General features: G+C 38.3%; 1 protein-coding gene across 1 annotated transcript in view; it reads left to right on the top strand.

Annotated features, from left to right (window-relative positions):
• Positions 1–18,597, top strand: part of LOC121650879 (inactive dipeptidyl peptidase 10-like) — a 282,313-nt gene that overhangs the window by 242,996 nt on the left and 20,720 nt on the right. The window contains exons 12-16 of the mRNA XM_042002663.1: positions 3,325–3,363; positions 6,614–6,721; positions 9,643–9,734; positions 9,844–9,891; positions 10,407–10,528. Of these exons, the coding sequence (XP_041858597.1) occupies positions 3,325–3,363; positions 6,614–6,721; positions 9,643–9,734; positions 9,844–9,891; positions 10,407–10,528 (409 nt within the window). The remainder of the gene's footprint in view (positions 1–3,324; positions 3,364–6,613; positions 6,722–9,642; positions 9,735–9,843; positions 9,892–10,406; positions 10,529–18,597) is intronic.

The raw sequence follows: 18,597 nt of genomic DNA, 5'->3' as shown, positions 1-18,597 counted from the left end.
CCTTACATTTCTGAAGAACTTTTCTAGACACTCGAAGAGCTTTACAAAGGTTGGGGGACCTCAGGTTTTTAAAAATGAACTCTTCCACTAATTTTACTGAAACCTGTAAAAGTGTCCACTGTGTGGTTTGGCAGCCAGATCTGGTACAAGCTTTATTATCCCAGTACTTTATTCTGTAGCCCCACAAAGAGAAGTTGTTTCTGTGTTAGGCCTTACAGAATTCAGTTATCTTGTATTTATTGTAGGCTAATAATGAAATGTTGAGCATCATAAATAAACAACTAGAATTTGTCTGCAGAACACAGCTAGAGGTGAAGCCTTGAAGTCAGACTGTGGCGGTTGCAGACTGGTGTTAGTCTTCGTGGTGTAATTCACTGACTCTTGTAAATAGGAGGCTGTAGACCATCTACCAGCATAGAGGAGGAGGACGATAGGGAGAGCCGTGTCAGATCAGTACCAAGTTCATGTACAGAGACATTAACTTTGATCTCAGGTCCAAATGAGGATGAGACTGGAGGAAGATCTTCCATAGACCAAGGAAGGCATGGAGAAGACAGAGAAGTTTCTGAAAGAGATGACATAATTGCAAAGATTGCTGTTATGCAATATCCAACAGATCCCTCACACATTGGGGCATTTCATCTTAAATGCAATGGCAGCTACATTAGCATGTGCTGCAGTGCAGGCCCTTGTCAACCAGATCTCACAGCTACAAAGCATACAGAGGGGCGGTCGTTCCGGAAACAACGGTTTTCTGTCTGGCTGCCATACTTACCTACTAGTGATTCAATTCACTGTTTTATGCTGGATTTACATTAGAAGACTTTTAAAATGTTTGCAAAAGACTAGAAAACTATCGGCTCACATCTAAAGACCAATGTTTAGAGTTTTGAGTCTCAGACTGAGATTTGACAAAGACTGAATCAGTATTTATGACTACAACTAGATTCTTTTAGCATTTTTTGTGACATGTTGGACAGTTGATCTGGAGCATGGCTGATCTGCCCACAGTAAAGCAAACAAGGGGAGAGTTTCTCTCCAGGATCAATAAGGAATTCCACATCATTATTAAGTGTGCCTTAATACACCGACTCATCAGAGTCTGGAGGATGAATGAGTTTCTATTCTTCTCTCACTCGTTAGCGCATTATACTGTAACACATAAATGACCCACAGCAGACGTTTACTTCTTATTAACCATCTGCTCCTCTTCCTGGACCACCGACGACGTTTCATCACCGCCTCTTGTTCCTCATTCTTTTTTTTTTTGTGCTCAGACTCTCAGGATTCCAGTTTCTGCTGTTGTCAGAGCTCATCTATTGCTTGCTGATAGTGTTTCGTCACTGTGACTTGTGATAATATCAAACATGTTTGATATTATCGCAGATCCAAGACGAGGGAAAGACTGACATTAAATAGTGCAGATTACCAGCTTACACCTAACATTGGGATGATGGGGGCGATGCCACTCCAGTATGACTCCTAGGATTCCCTAAAGACTTCTGTTTTTAGTCTGTCTGTGAAAACTGTTTGGTGCAAGCCGAGCTTTAGCTGTCTGAGGAAAATTATAGACATAAAAAAGCATGGACGACTGATGGCATAAAAAAGTGGAACACTGCTCTGGAAAAAATCAAGGATCTCTGTTCTCTGCTCTGCAAGGTGCCCTTTTTAAAAAAAACCTGCCCCTCAAAATGTCTGTGTACGCCACTGTTTAGTTTCCGTGTGAAAAATCAAACTCCACCGTTTTATCTTCAGTGGCTTGCTGCTTCGCCTCAAAGGTAGGTCAGTTTGTAGGCTGAAAAATGACATATATAAATGTTTGGCACCTCTGTGTTTTAAATGCTCTCAAATGCTAGGCACTAACCACCTGACTGACACAGGGAGAATGAGTTTATATAATTGAGGTATATTCATAAAAATCTAAAGATTCAGATATATTAAGTTCCTTTAGATTAGAGTAGTTTTAAAGCAAACACTACGACAGATTTTTGGTTTGTGTTTGCAACCTTTTAAGCTCGGTAGCCTATGAGTGCATATTGCTCCAGTTTGCAGCTCTTTGGGAACAAGGTTTGTGGGGGTTGTTGTTCTATAATTCAAGATGGTAATCCATCCACAAAGGTGCTTTTCATGGCAAAGAAAATGTTGGAGTAAAGAAAATGTGATTTAACACTGAAGAGCATCAGAAGGCTGCAAAAATAGTGTTTAATTTCACTCATGTTGGTTATATAAGGCAAACACCTAATATATATTTTTCTTCATGTACTTCCATCTACTTCTAATTTACATCAGTAAGAAGTACAAAACAAGATGTATTTAATTAATTCATCATTCATTTATACAGTTCATTTATAGATTGACTTTTTTAAGGTTATATATTTAAATTTCCAGTTATTTAAAGCTTTGCTGCATGTTTTTGGAAATTCTTCTGTGGTAAAATTTAACATATGAGGATAAAATATTGTGAAGCAGTAAAATGTTCTGCCTGTAATTCATATTTTTGTTGGTGTAAACGTTATCGGTCCATATCGGTCGGGCCCTAATTAGTTTTACGACTTTTAATATTACTCATATGGCCATTCTCCTACACAAACACACCTTTCATTGTAACATGACAAATCAGTCACGGTGTTTAGATAGAAACAAAGATTTAGATAAATATCTTCTCAAAGATTTTTATTGTTATGTGCTGTAAAACATGTCCTTCCTCTCATGAGAAAAGCAGAGATTTTAGCTTGAATGCAGGCTCATTTCCAGAAACATAGAGATGTTTTTCCTCATAATTAAATGACCAGCGCAGGAAGAGGACGTAACAAACTGAAAGTTATGTCACTGTGGTTCATGTGGGCACTTAATCCCACCAAAGGTGCGTCATTAAATTAGAATTATCATTGCTTTCAATAGCTTTATTTAGGAGTGTCCCTGAAATTATCAGTGATAAATACAAATTAAGGACCAGGTTGTTAGACCTCTGCCTTCAGGAAGGATTTTCTGTAATGGAAACATCTGCTGTAAAATCCCTCCACGAAGCACAGAGCAGCATCGACCTGCAGTCCAGCTGGGCAACTGGACAAGCCAAAAGTGACAGATGATTCTGCCTGGAAATGCTGTTCAGAGTTCCAGTTTTACACAAAATATTCCACTTTTGTTCATTTCATGCTGGAATAAAGAAAAGGCAATTTTGGGAGAGAATTGTATGAAGTACTGCTCTGTTGTTTGCTATCTTCCAACCATAATGCCTGTGCAGACAGAGACAGGCTTTAACAGATTAGCTTGATGTGTGTAAATTAACATCTGTGTGTTGTTGTGCTCTTCCATCTCTTTCAGAGACATGAAGAAAGCTCCGAGCTCTGGCTTTCCAAGCAGGTAACGTTTTGTTCTGATCTTTCTGCACCTGTCTTCTAATGGCTTGACAGTAAAATATGAGGGGCCATATCTTCAGGAAAGGGTTAGAGAGGTACATTCATCCCAAAACTTCCACATCTGCTGGTATAAACAAGAAGAAGTCTTAAATCCATTTTCCTGTTTGATCTCATCTTTGATGTCATCGCCACGTGTTGTGTGATGGCTGTATGATGAGTAGAAAACACTCAGCCAAGCCTTTTAAAATCCATTATATTCATGCTGTTTCCACTGTTTAAAATGAGATCATTAATATTTAAATACAAACCTCTTTCAAGAGTAGATGAATGTAAAGATGTGAACCAGACAGAAAACCTATTTGATATTTAGCTAAAAGCAAACTGCTAAGAAGTGTGAGTTACAACAGCAGCACCTGTTACAGGTAAATTTACTGTTTCATTGTAAACTAAGTTAATTTAGTCAATAAACAACATAACGGTAAATATGTGTAATTAATCAGCATCAAACATTCGGGCCAACGTGTCTTCACGCTGATTCATTGCCACCTGTGCAGTGGGCTGCTCATGTGATTATGATCAATGGACAATTATGCTCAAGCTCTAAAAGATAAAACCAACAGAAGGATTTAACCATAAGATCATAAGGACATAAGGACATCACCAGCTCTGGTGGACCAGCATTCACCAGCTCTGCTACAGCATTATACAGCGTATTTAAGAGTTCTCGTCAGGAGGGGAGGTAGTGGTGCTTCTCCGTTATCCTCATTTACTCTATTTTTCAATAGCTATTTTTACTGATATAATAAATGTATAAATTCATAGAGAAAGGAGGAATGTGTCATGGAAACCAGTAGAATGTAATGAACCAGTTATCTGTCATTTACTGCAGGTTAAAATACATAGTTGTACAGTTTAGATCAAATAATAGAGCTCACTGAATCAGCCTGTGTTAGATTATATAGAAGACCTGAAGTAAGACCTGAAGTAAGACCTGAAGCAGGTCCTGAAGTAAGACCTGAAGCAGGTCCTGAAGTAAGACCTGAAGTAAGACCTGAAGCAGGTCCTGAAGTAAGACCTGAAGCAGGTCCTGAAGTAAGACCTGAAGCAGGTCCTGAAGTAAGACCTGAAGTAAGACCTGAAGCAGGTCCTGAAGTAAGACCTGAAGCAGGTCCTGAAGTAAGACCTGAAGCAAGTCCTGAAGTAAGACCTGAAGCAAGTCCTGAAGTAAGACCTGAATTAAGACCTGAAGCAGGTCCTGAAGTAAGACCTGAAGCAAGTCCTGAAGTAAGACCTGAATTAAGACCTGAAGCAGGTCCTGAAGTAAGACCTGAAGCAAGTCCTGAAGTAAGACCTGAATTAAGACCTGAAGCAAGTCCTGAAGTAAGACCTGAAGCAAGTCCTGAAGTAAGACCTGAAGCAAGTCCTGAAGTAAGACCTGAATTAAGACCTGAAGCAAGTCCTGAAGTAAGACCTGAAGCAGGTCCTGAGGTAAGACCTGAAGCAAGTCCTGAAGTAAGACCTGAAGCAAATCCTGAAGTAAGACCTGAAGCAAATCCTGAAGTAAGACCTGAAGCAAGTCCTGAAGTAAGACCTGAAGCAAGTCCTGAAGTAAGACCTGAAGCAGGTCCTGAAGTAAGACCTGAAGCAAGTCCTGAAGTAAGACCTGAAGCAAGTCCTGAAGTAAGACCTGAAGCAGGTCCTGAAGTAAGACCTGAAGCAGGTCCTGAAGCAACAATTGAAATAAGACTTGAAAAAAGACCTGGAGACAAAAAATAAGACCTGAAGCAAAACCTGACGCAAGACCTGAAGCAAGACTTGAAGTAAGACCTAAACTAAGATCTAAAGACATGAAGTCAGCACTGAAGCAAAACCTGAAGGAAGAGCTGAAAGAAGACTTGAAATACGACCTGAAGTCAGACCTGAAGTAAGACCTGAAGGAAGACCTGGAGTAGGACCTGAAGACAGACCTGGACTCAGACCTGAGGGAAGACCTGAAGTTTCATCCTCTACATTCCATCAAACAACTTCTTTACATTTTGCGGGGAAAATGGTAGAAGAGTCAGTATTTGTTTGAACAGTCTGATCCTTCTGAGAAGCTTCAGCCACTTCTGTCAGCCATGTTCAGGAATACTTCTCCAGGATCCTTGAAGAACTTTCCAAACCTCTTCTGGTGATGTTTCTGCCTTATGTTCTGTTCTCAGTCCAGATGATCCCACACTGCTTCACTAATGTTGAGGTCCAGGTACTGGAGAGGTCCCTCCATCAGACCCATCGAGGTCCAGGTTCTGGGGAGGACCCATCCCTCTTTCAGACCTGTTTTCACTGGTCTTCAGTCCAGTTCTTGTGTCATGTGACATACCTCAACGATTCCTCCCTGTTTTCCTTCCTTAAGAATGGATTCTTGACAGCCACGTTTCCATGGAGACCATTTCTGATGAGGCTTCGACCAACAGTAGATGGATCAGCTGAAGGTCCAGATTCATGTCTCAGGCCTGCCTATTCTTCTTTTGTTCTCAATTTTTATAAAATTTAGACCAAATTCTGTTACCAAGTAACCAGTGATACATTCTGAAAATTGCTTCTTTGCTAAATAATATGATCTTTTGTGCAAGGCATCTTTATACTTAAAAAACATATGTCAGTGTTGAGTATCTTAAGAAAAAATATAGAAATAAAAAAATAGTTCAGTTCATGAACCCGACTGACAGGACAGAAAGAAAAACCTCTGAAAATGAGAACCTATGAAAGGCTGAAGAGCTGTTGCTCAAGACAATCTTAAACATTTACAAAAAACATTCTGGGAGCAAACAATAAAGAAATGAGGAGTCACTCATCATTTTTACACAATACTGTAAATACTTTTCTTTTTAATAAAACCAAAACAACAAACAAAGAGAACATGAAAAGTTCCTTAAAACAAGTAAAACGACAACAACACAGTTGGAACTGCAAAAAAACAGTATTCTCCGTAATATATATATTTCTCCTTCCTCTGGAGGAAACCTTTGGAAAAGTTCCCAGTTTATTCTTCAGCCTCTGAAGATGCTAGAAACATTCAATTTGAGTCACTTGAGAGGTTGATTCTTCAACTTTATCCCTAACCTGGCCCTTAGAAATCATAGTGTTGTGAAATGTTGGTGCTACTTGCGTGTTGCTTCAGGCGTCATAGCTAAAACAACACAAAAGTCACTCTGAGTCATAACGGGTTAATCCAGCCTTTAATGCCTGAATGAATGTGTCCTTGCCTTCCACAGAACCAACAGCCTGTGTTCTCTAAAGATGGCGCCAGATTCTTCCTGACTGTCCCAGTAAAACAAGGAGGGCGTGGAGAGTTCCATCACATCGCCATGTACACAACACAGGTGAGACTTGCCCATGCTTCAAACAGTCAGTCCCCAGCCAGAGCTTTCACACACAGTCAAGCTACAGTCTTTGTTCAGATGGCTGGACGTTGAGCAGTTTGTCTGGAACTTAAAGAGAACCAGCATTTCTCTTTGTTCATTAAAACCCATGCAGAAGGTCAGAAAATCATGAGTTCTGGATGTCATGATCATGGATGTCATTTTTTAGTTATGATTTTGGTTTATAGTTCTGGTTTTTGTCATGTTTAGTTTCTGTCTTAAAATCATGGTTTGGGTTTTTGGGATTTGTCATGTTTAGTTCACAGCTTCCATTACATCAACAAATATCAGATAAGGCTGACAAGCTCTAAATAATTCAGTATCTTTATCCACATTTTCAAAAGTACGTTTTACTTGACTCGTTAAGATCTGAAGCTTCGTTTAAAGCAGCCTGAAACTTAAAGAGAACCAGCATTTGTGCTGTGGTTTCTGTTCTTGGCTCAATAACCCAAAAGAGAGCTCCCAAAAGAATAAGAGACGTAGCTTTTTTTCTTTAACTGAATGCGGTTTTATCCTGGTGGATAGAAGTTCTGAGGCCAGACAGCAAAGGTTTTTTCAGCATTTTCGGACTGTTTTACAAACATGCAGCATAAATCGGGCCTTCTTCTGCCTCTGGTTCGGTGAATCTTGGTCATATTAAGATGAAACTTCCAGCTGTGGAATCTGTGAGATGTGAGCTTTCAGTAGAGGAGAAGTTTGTTCGTGTTCATGGGGAAACATCATCTGTGTTTATGTATTTTTTCAGACTTTGTGTACCTGGTCTTTGGTAAGTACAACAGAAATGCAGGTAAAAAATGAGTTCCAGCTGCAAGACTCTGACTCACAGCCAGAATCCTGCCACGTGTCGGGTTCCCAAGAGTACCGACGAGTGGTCTGCAGGAAAATGCTTCACATGTAAAATAAATAAGAGAAAAATGCACTGGGCAACAATTAAAAATTTTAAATGTGATTAATTGTGCGATTAATCATGATTAATCACATTGTTGCACGAAAAATTCAATAATTTCAAAAGTAGTGTTTTCCTAAATTTTACTGGAAAAATGATTTGTAGTAAAAAAAAAAAGGTTAATCAGAAGTTTATAGCAGGCAGCAAGTTAACCTAAACACATCAGTTTTCTATTTTCTTGAGCAAGTACCAGCAGAAACCTTTTTTACTTTTATCCAGGAACAGCCGACGTTCAGAAACCGGCTTTACTTTAAAGAATCTCAGAGAAAAGAATAAGAAAGAAAACTTTCTGTGGTGCAGGTTGAGTAGGAACACAATGACAAAATCTTCTCTTCTGCACCAGCCGGTTGCTGAGACACACAAGGTCATTTTCAAGAAACCCTCTTCTTCTGTACATGACCTCCAGCAGGAAACAAGCTGTCGCGGTGCGGGTGTTGCAGGCGGTGGAGGCCAGTCTGCTGCGTGAGCCTGGGACCTCCACGCTAACGGACAGGCTTCTGTACTGACGGAGGGCTCTCTGTTCTCAACTACGTCTTCCTCCCTTTCAGAATCAGAAACTTGTTCCCTGGTGGCTGTGAGGTTGTTGCTTCCACAGGTTGCTGTGCAACAACCTGCTGCTTGAGTAAGTTGGTGACAGACTTGAATTTGACCACGTAGGCTGGATCATCATCTGAGCAAGAAGCAGGCAGAACCACAGAACATGAATCGTACTTTTCTCCTCCCAGAAGCTCAGCTAAATATCTACAACAAAAAAACATCAAACACGTCCCTTTTCATGTTCATGCTGTGAAATATGCATGATGTCAATAAAATATACCTGCAGGGCTCCAGCAGCGTTTCCAACCTCTGCATTCAGCTGGAGCTGCCATGTTCTCAGTGTGGTGTGTGTGAGGACATCCTTCAGTGGCTGCTCATTCCTGCCGATGCTTTTTATCACGTCCATCTGGGTGGAATGTTTTGTATGAGAGACTCTTTTTTTGTCCATGTTCAGTTTGTTGTTCTGCAGCTGTTGCTGGGCCGTGTTGAAAGTGATCTGCAGAGACTGAGAGCAGCGGACATGTTCGGAGGCAGAGGTCCTGCAGCAACCATCATATTTCTAGCATTTTTATCTGAAACCTTCCACCGCTGTGCAACTTTAAATATTGCACCCATGTTTCAGTAAGATGTCTCTTCTTTGTTCCCGTCGGAGCATGTGAATGCAGCTTCACTGTGCATCAGTAACCATGGTTACCCAGTGATGTCCGGTAGTCTCCAGTCAGAGCAACAGTTGGTTCACGTGGTAACATGCTCGCTTTTGTTGTCCTCTTCTTTTCATAGTAATAGTAATTACATAGTAATCTTGTGACGGAGCATCTGGAGGGAATCTCATATCCAGACAGCGTTCCTCAGACCAACTGGTCTGCAGGTTGTAGCGATCCACTTCACAACAGCACTCGTTAGCTGGTCTTGCTTTTGTTTTTCTCTACTGCTCCCACACAATGCATCTGTCGTCGCTGGTGATTCGGTGGCATCACCGTGTTGCATTTAAATGATACTTCAGAGTCCAAGTAGTCCAGAAGCTTCAACTAACAACTAACTAAATGTTAGCTAATAAACTTTGTAAGCATTCATGTCAGATTGAGCTGTACACACATAAAGATTATCAGGCTGTTTTTGTCCAGATTTTCTTCTTCCCGATCGAGGACGGAAAACACCTGATTATCTTGAGCTTTATAAGAGTTTCCTGTAAAATGATCCTGTGGGCTGATTTTTGCAGTTTGTTGCTGCCTTTTACTGCTTCTGATGCTTTCTTTGGTCCATCTGTGACGCTGTTATGGTTTTATGTGAAGCACTCTTCACATTAAACCTGTTCGCATGTTTCTGGCGAGAACGCTTGCAGCTCGCTAACCATCTGGATGAATCACCCTCTGTCTGCCCTTCTTCTGTCTTCCTTCAGTTCAGAGCAGATCAGAGTGAAGTCCGACATCTGACATCGGGGAACTGGGAGGTGACAAAGATCCTGGTCTACGATGAGAACACCGATGATCTGTGAGTCTAAACGCAGGCCACATGTCCAGTTCACGGCTGTCAGACATGTAGAAAAAATATTTTCATGTAGCATGTTTGCTGGTGTTAGCTGTCTGTGTTCTCTTCATAGTTATTTTCTCAGCACCGAAGGCTCACCGCGGAGACGGCAGCTGTTCAGGTCTGACTTTTACTCTGCTCCTCATCTAGTTTTCTGTTGAGCCTCACGATGTCCCGTCAGGCTGTAATCACCAGAGTGGGTTTTATGTAAAGAACATAGTAAAATGTTAACATTAAACACAACTCTGGTACTTTTACCATTGATCAATAATTAAATAAGCATTAATAAAAAGGGGGACTTGAAAATATTCACAGTATTTTTGGGATCCACAAAACATCAATCTGTAAATATAAATAAAAAACAGAAAAGAATTTCAGACATGTTTAGAGTTTGTAGAGATGCACTGAGTAATATCAGTACATTAAACATCATTTTGTTCAGCTGTTTTTGTTTTCATGTGTACGTTTCTACATTTTTTAATGTTGGAACTTCCCCACACATGATCTAAAACCGGATCCTGGTTGGGCTTGATCCTTGAAACTATTTGGCCCAATGAAATGAAATAAAAATTAATAAAAAAAAAACATAAATAAAGGAATAAAATCATTATGTCTGACAGATTTTTCCCTCCTCAGTGTGAAAACCGTGGGTCTGTTTCCTCGCCGCTGTTTAACCTGCGAGCTGAATAAAGCTCACTGTCTGTACCTCCACGCTGCTTTCAGCCCCACGAACCAGCACGTCATCCTGCACTGTAAAGGTAGGCCCCCAGGGACCCGCTGGGAGGGTCGGCTGCTTGTTTCTGGCTATGACGACATGCAGGTGGGTGCATGGTCCTTGGCTTAAATGTTATGGTTTAAAGGTTTGTATTTACAAGACTTCAGCAGCTCAGAGGAAGACGCGTCCTGTTTTCCAACGCAGGAAACAGATTATCATCAGATGTCTGTGGAGGACCAGGAGGGTCGTAGCAGGTTGCTAATCTCATTATTTAATTCAACAATGAATTCATATGGAAAGAAATGGAATTACAGTGTTTTGTAATTAAACATTTCAAACTGAAATATTAAAGAATTTAATACTGAAATAATTTATTATTAAAAACTAATTTGTAAATGTACTTTCAAATACTTTTCTAAAAGAAGAAATAATTGACACAAATGTGGTTATAAATCATTTAGATTACCTAGATTTTATATCCTAGGTCTGGGTCCATGTGGGACAGGTTGTGGGTCTGGATGAGGACCATGGTCTGGGGCTTCTGGATGTTGGCAGGTGGAGCAGCACTGAGCTCAGCCCTGGGACTGGTTGAGTGACCTATAGGCTACCCAGTTAAAAACAAAAGAAAAAATAACATTTTGACAGCACATTGTGGTAGTGGTGGAACTTTTTTATATATATTTAATTTATTTTTTATTTGGCACAAAGTTCAAAATAATGAGCAAATATTTCTGCAAATGCAGCAGCTCAGTTCTAGTTTTTAAAAAATAGACCCTACAGCCGTGGTTATATAACCTGAGTTCAGCAGATTTACAGGAGAAACAACTGCTTTTAGCCTGTTATGCTGTTGGCCTGCTGTTCTGGTCATTTTTCTCAAAATGATCAGAATTATCCCCCCTCTGTTTTTTTCACAAATCGCACTCTGGTCTTAAGTGTGTTGTAATTAATTAATCTTAATTAATTGCATAACAATATTTGCCTGAAAAAGCCACATTTATTTTATTTAAACGGATTTTAGTGGACGACTGAATCAAATAACAGACACACTAATACTGTAAACTCAGCTCTAGTAATGTCTGTAAAATACATTTAATTGTGTTTCAATTTCAAACAATAGAAACAGAAATAAAAAACATCCCTGGTCCAGAACGAACAGACCTGAAGTTAAAGAGCCATTTCAGTCCTTTAACCAGCAGCTGCAGCTGTTCTCTGGTTCAGAGTCTAGAACATGTTACAGAACTTTAACTTCCTACGTGTTCTCCTCCACACGCTTCATTAACAGGCGTTAATATGTGACAGTAAACAGGATGGGATCAGCCAGCAGCAGCTTCCAGTCTGGTCCTGGAGCAGAGGGAACGTCTCCAGACCTGCAGCTGGAAGCTGATGGAGAAGCCATGTGGATGTGGGAGGGGCCTGTGGATGGGGGAGGGGCATGTAGAAGGGGGAGGGGCAGAAGCTCATTGAGGAGAAGTAAACGTGCTTTCACCTAAGTTTCCAAAAGTCTCCAATAACACCAGAAAAGTCTCTAGATTTGTTGCTAGTTGCTGCTTTGAAATAGTCGCTAGACAGGTCTGAAAACTCGCTCAATATAGCGGTAAGCTAGCTAAGTTTTTAGTCGAGTGCCAACAGGTGTACCAGTGTATTCAGTATACCAGAAACTTGTGCAGTAACAAAAGTTCTACATTATTTGGAATTCAAACTCTGATTAAATGCATTAATTATCTTAAGGCGTTATTCTTTGTAATTAATTAGTTATAATTAACACGTAAAAGTCCCACTGCTAGTAGCGGGTGACCCTCAACCCACAGTATAGCTTTGAATATCACATGAACAGATTGAAATGCCCCTAAGGATAATGAATTAGTATGATCTCTATGTGAGCCGTATGTATATATCGTATTGCTTTCTTTTGTGGTATATTTTTTTTTTTTTTTTTTTTAATTCTTTTTATTAAGTAATCTCAGTCGATCAGAAACAGAAACATTCTGCATTTGTATGGTACAGTTTTTCATTTTTTTTTTTTTTTTTTGAAAATAAAATATACTAAATAAACAAAACGGAGAGAGAGAAAAAAAAAAAAAAAAAAAAAAAAAAAAAAATTACATATACATACATGTATATACATATACACACATACACATACATACACACATATATACACACACATACATACATACACACATGCATATACATATACATACATATACACATACATAAACATACACATACATACATACACACATATATACACACACATATACATATATATACACATACATACATTGGTCCCCTAACTACCCTCCCCTTCCCTATAATTCTCTGTATTTGCTTATAATTTATATGATTTAACCAATACATTTGACAAAGACTCTTATACATCATGGGTAAAACAATTCTGTAATATAGGATTATAATGATCCAAATATGTTCAATTCTGTCTCCCTAGTCCATTTTCATTAGGATGTTCAGAAAGGGGGTCCATGTTTGATCAAACTTTGTTAATGTCCCTCGTATTGCATGTAGAATTTTTTCAGGAGTACAATATGACGACAGTTCATTAATCCATTGTTTCTTGCTTGGAGGGACTGTAGATTTCCAGTTTTTGAGTATACATTTTTTTGCTGCAGAGGATGCCAAAAGAACGAAATATTTCTTACATGAAAGTAACTGTAATGATGAAACATCTCCAAGTATCCATATTTTAGGGTCCAGATTTAAAGATAGACCACACACCTCTGATGTTACTTGGATCACATCATTCCAATACATTTGCAATTGTGTACAACTCCAGAACATGTGTAGTAAATCCCCAACATAAATTTTACACCTTTGACATTTATCGGTAACATCCGCATATGATTTATTCAATCTATATGGTGTGAAATATATTCGATGGAGGATGTTGAATTGAATTTGTCTATGTTCAGTAGAAACTAGTAGGGTCTGGAATGAATTTAATAACCTACTCCAATTTTCATCCTCGTATATACAGTTCAATTCCGATTCCCATTTCTCTTTTTTTAAACTTATCTTATAGGCTGGTAAGTTATCTATCACCGTTTTGTAAAGACAAGAAATAAGGCCTTTCGTGTTAGTACGTTTGGGATCATATAGACATTTTTCATATAAAGTTTCCTGTGGTTTATTTGGATATATTTCTGAGGTTAAAGATTTGATCCAATGCCTGATTTGTAAATATTTAAAAAAATTGTGTCCTGGTAAATTATAAAGTTCAGATAATTGATTAAAGTTGGCAAAAACATTGTCAATATAAAGGTTACTAATTGTTGTAATACCCTTTCTACCCCATATTTGGAGTATACCATCTGCTATGGGTTTAGGAATATTGGGATTATCTCTGAGAGGGGTATTACTGAATGTTTGTAATTTCATATTTATAATTGAATGTAATTCGTGCCATACTTCATAAACGCTTATGGTAAGAGGGTTTGATGTTATTGTTCTGAGTATTTTTTTTGAACCCACAAAGGGAATGTTTGATAATGGTATAGGTTTAATTTCTTGTTGTTCTATCGTAATCCATCTTACATCCTTTCCTTTTGAAAAAGTCCACATCCAAAGAATGCGGAATTGTGAAACTAAATAATAAAGTCTAAAATTGGGTAAATTTAGGCCACCTTTAGAGTAAGGGGCTTGTAATATCAAGAGTTTAATTCTAGGGATTTTTTTTTTCCATAAGTATGCTGATATTAATTTATCCAAATCTTTAAAGAATTTTTTGGGAATTTTAAAGGGTATACACTGAAATAAATATATAAATTTGGGTAAAATATTCATTTTTATTGTATTAATTCTGCCAATTAGGGATAAAGGAAGGTCCATCCAGCGCTCCAGTTCGGTTTTGGATTTATTAAATAATGATTTGTAATTCTCCTGGAAGACCTTCTCGGGAAAAGAACTAATGTATATACCAAGATATGTAAAACCATCAAAGCACCATTTAAAGGAACCAGGGAGTAGTTTTATCTCTTGTTTTGTCATATTAATTGGGTATGCTTCACTCTTGGTATAGTTTATTTTGTAGCCTGAAATTGCACTATATGCATTAAAACATGCTAGAAGAGATGGAAAAGTTTTTAATGGTTGGGTTATAAATACTAATAAATCGTCTGCGTATAATGCCAATTTATGTTCTTCTGTGCCTATTTTCACACCTATGATGGATGAATCTATGCGTATTGCTATAGCCAGTGGTTCAATAGCAATGGAGAATAGAATGGGGGAACTTGGGCATCCTTGTCTACAGCCCCGGAAAAGTGTAAAGGGATTCGATAGAATCCCGTTAGTCACAATCTGTGACTGGGGGCCATAGAAAAGTGTTCTCACATATTTAATAAATGTTTCCCCAAAGTTCATAGCCCTCATAGTCTCAAAAAGAAAGGCTGGTTCTATTCTATCAAACGCTTTTTCCGCATCCATAGAAAGTATTACTAAGGGGAGGTTTTCTCGTTTGGCAATATTCATAGTGAGAAATAATCTCCGCAGGTTGTCTGCTCCCTGTCTGTTCTTCACAAAACCTGTTTGATCTGCATGGATAATTGTAGGGATAACAGGTTCTAATCGCGATGCTATTATTTTAGACAGCACCTTATAGTCTGAATTTAATAAACTAAGAGGTCTGTAATTTCCACATATTTGTGGATCTTTTCCGGGTTTTGGAAGCAATGTTATGGTTGCTAGTCTTAATGATGGGGGTAAAGTTTCTTTTTCAAGTGCCTTTTTAATCATATTTGTAAGTGGTATTAATAATTTATTCGAAAATGTCTTAAAATATTCAATAGGAAACCCATCAGGTCCTGGGGCTTTATTATTTTGTAAAGAATTAATAGCAAGTAGGACTTCATCCTCGGTAATTTCCCTTTCCAGTATGTCTTTATCAGTTTTATTGATCTCAGGTATAGGAAGTTGACTCAAGTATTGTTTTATTCCTGTATCGTCTAAATCAGAACTATATAGTGATTGATAATATTTAGTAAATTCCTGATTTATATCATTTACATTTTCCAACTGTCTACCATCCTCTGTTTTAATACTTTGAATAAACTTCTCATTATCTTTCTTTTTTATCTGCCATGCCAGTAATTTGCTTGTTTTATTACCGAATTCATAATAATGATAGTTAGTTCTTGCCATTGCTGCCTCGGCTTTACTTGTGCATAAATTATCGTATAAAATTCTCTTTTGTTTTAAGGTGCCAAGTATTCCTGCTTGTTTTGTTCTTGAATGATCAATCTCCAGATCTCTTATTTCTTTTTCTAGTTCTGTAAGTTGTTCTTTCTTTTGTTTATTCTTGTATGAAACATATGAAATGGTATGTCCCCTCATGAAAGCTTTAAGTGCTTCCCATATGTCAGAGTCCGAGGCAGAATTTAAGTTTGCATCTAGATATATGTCTATTTTGGTATTCATAAATGAGATAAACTCTGAATCTTTTAATAAATTTTTTTGAAATCTCCATGTGGGGGTATAGGGTTCAGATTGGCAGAGTTCCAACTCCATTTGTATGGGATTATGGTCTGAAATCGTGGCTGCCAATTATGAACACAGTTTGATTTGGGATAAAAATGAATTTGAAATCAAAAACATATCAATTCTTGAGTAAGTATTATGAACATTAGAGTAACAAGAATAGTCTTTAATAGTCGGGTTGCGCACTCGCCATACATCACCAAGTCTTAGTTCTTTCATACCTTGAGTCAAAACCTTTGCAGATTTAGTTAATGCATCAGTTTTTGAATTAGAACGGTCCATTAAAGGATTTAACACTAAATTATAATCCCCTCCCATGATATATGGGGCGTCAAATTCTGCTAGTTTTAAAATTAAATCATTAAAGAATTGTGGATCATCCAGATTTGGACCATATAAAGATACCAATATAACCCTTGTTGTGTTTATTATACAATCAATCAAGACAAACCTGCCATATGTATCTTGTTCTTTGGACTTTAATTGAAATCTGAGATTTTTATTAATAAGCAGAGCTACGCCTCTAGCATTAGATGAAAATGAGGAGAAAAATACATGGCCGACCCATTCTCTTCGTAATTTTAAGTGTTCTATATGTGTGAGATGGGTCTCTTGAATAAATGCAATATCCGTATGTTGTTTTTTAAGATAGGTCAATACTTTCTTCCTCTTAATGGGCGAGTTAATCCCTCTTACATTTAATGAAATGCATTTTATTTTCCCACTCCTATTCATTTCCCTTTTTTAGATATTGTATAACTGTTGTATTTTGACTAGTCATCAACATTAGGTACAAAAACAATTTCTGAGTCTTTGTCAGGTGTTTACCATCTTCCGCAAATACAAGCTTGTCCTTAAATGATATGTATCCCATTGTGTTCCCCTTATATAAAAAAAGGAAAGAAAAATAAAAAAACAAAAACAAACCACTCTTGAAAACCCCTTTAAAAAAAAAAAAAAACACAGAGTGGATGGGGTAGCATCACCTTACATTGAGGGGTCCTCAGCAGTTTTCTTGATATATCCATATCAGTTTTAATATACTGCTGCTCCATAATAAAGAAGAGAATGTAATATAATAAATATATTTCCTCATCAGGTAATATTTACTGAATGAAAGAGAAAACAGAAGATTGGTGAAATCAATTCAATTTTCGATTCATACTTGGGATACCTGTTACTTAGTATAACTTCATTGTACCAGATCCATCTTGGAAGTGTCTTACCCCTCTTCGCCAACAGTAGTTAGGAAAGTTTCAACTTCAGCTGGTGTTGAGAAAAGTTTATAACCTCCTCCATGTCGTATCCTGAGTTTAGCTGGATATCGGTTAGCATATTCAATGTTTTTCTCCCGTAGTTTTTTCTTCACTTCGTTAAAGGCAATCATCTTTTGTTGCACCTCGATACTGTAATCCGCGTAGAAGGAGATTCGGTTGTTATCCAGCAAGACGGTTCCCTTTTCTCTAGCCAGGCGCAACACCTTATCTTTATCTCTGATGTTCCGAAACTTCACAAGGATGGGTCTGGTTCGGCCTGTTGGTCGTCCCAAGCGATAGGCCCTCTCGATAGTAATCGGGGTAGAAAAGTGTTCCTCACCAAAGAGTCGGGGAAGAAGTTGCTCCACATAATCCACCAAGTTGTCACCCTCTTTCTTCTCCGGGACATTTACAATTTTTATGTTTGATCTTCTGTTTTGATTTTCTAAGTCGTCGACCTTGTCTTTGAGAAACGTTATTTCTTTCTCCATTTTGCCTATGCAGGTTTGTGCATCGGTCATGTTATCTTCATTGGCTCCAATTCTGGTCTCCATTTCCTGCACCTGTGCGGCTAACATTGATATTGATTGTTCAATCTTTGTTAGCGATTGCTGTATATCTTGCGTCTTTTGGTTTATATGCCCGGTTAATTCTTCCTTCGATTCACGGATTACTTTCATCAGTGACTTCAAAGTTAGCTTGTCCTGGTCTGCCGCCATCTTTGCCGTTTGTTATACTCCGCCTGGCAATTGAATGAAACAAGGTCTCGAAAAATAACTCCAAATTCACTTTGCCCAACACAACTGGTTGGATTAACACTTTAAGTAGTTGATCATCACCATTATTTTAATTTATAAGCGCTATTGCTGGAGCTGTACGTCGTTACCGCTGAGGTCTAGTCGGAGCTCACGAACACACGTCTGTCCGCTGGCGCTCCATACCCCCCCTCTCCTTTTGTGGTATATTTAACGAATATGACCTCATATTAAACATTTTGCCCCAAACCTCTGCCTAACATGTAAGACATGGTAGAACCATAGAAAGCACTAAAACCAGTTTTATTTGTTTATTATACAAATCAGGCTTCAGATCATAAACAAATAAAACTGGTTTTAATACTTTTAATACCTACATATATCATGAATTCAAAGAAGAAACCATTTGGGTCCCAACACTGACCCCTGGGGGACCCTGTAAGCAATAGCCAAGCTATCATTAAACACCGGGCTTCACAAACTGCCTCCTGCCTCTCAGAGAGCTTTAAGGCTGCTCCCCTGATGCCACATCGCTCTGGCTTAGTTAGATTTCAGGATTTATTGAATGAACTGTTTTTTTAAATAAGCAAATATTCCGACTACATGTTGTT

Source organism: Melanotaenia boesemani, chromosome 12, assembly GCF_017639745.1.
Source record: "Melanotaenia boesemani isolate fMelBoe1 chromosome 12, fMelBoe1.pri, whole genome shotgun sequence".
Taxonomy (NCBI): Eukaryota; Metazoa; Chordata; class Actinopteri; order Atheriniformes; family Melanotaeniidae; genus Melanotaenia; species Melanotaenia boesemani.
The sequence above is the reverse complement of the archived record's forward strand: the minus strand, read 5'-3'. Positions and strand labels throughout refer to the sequence as shown.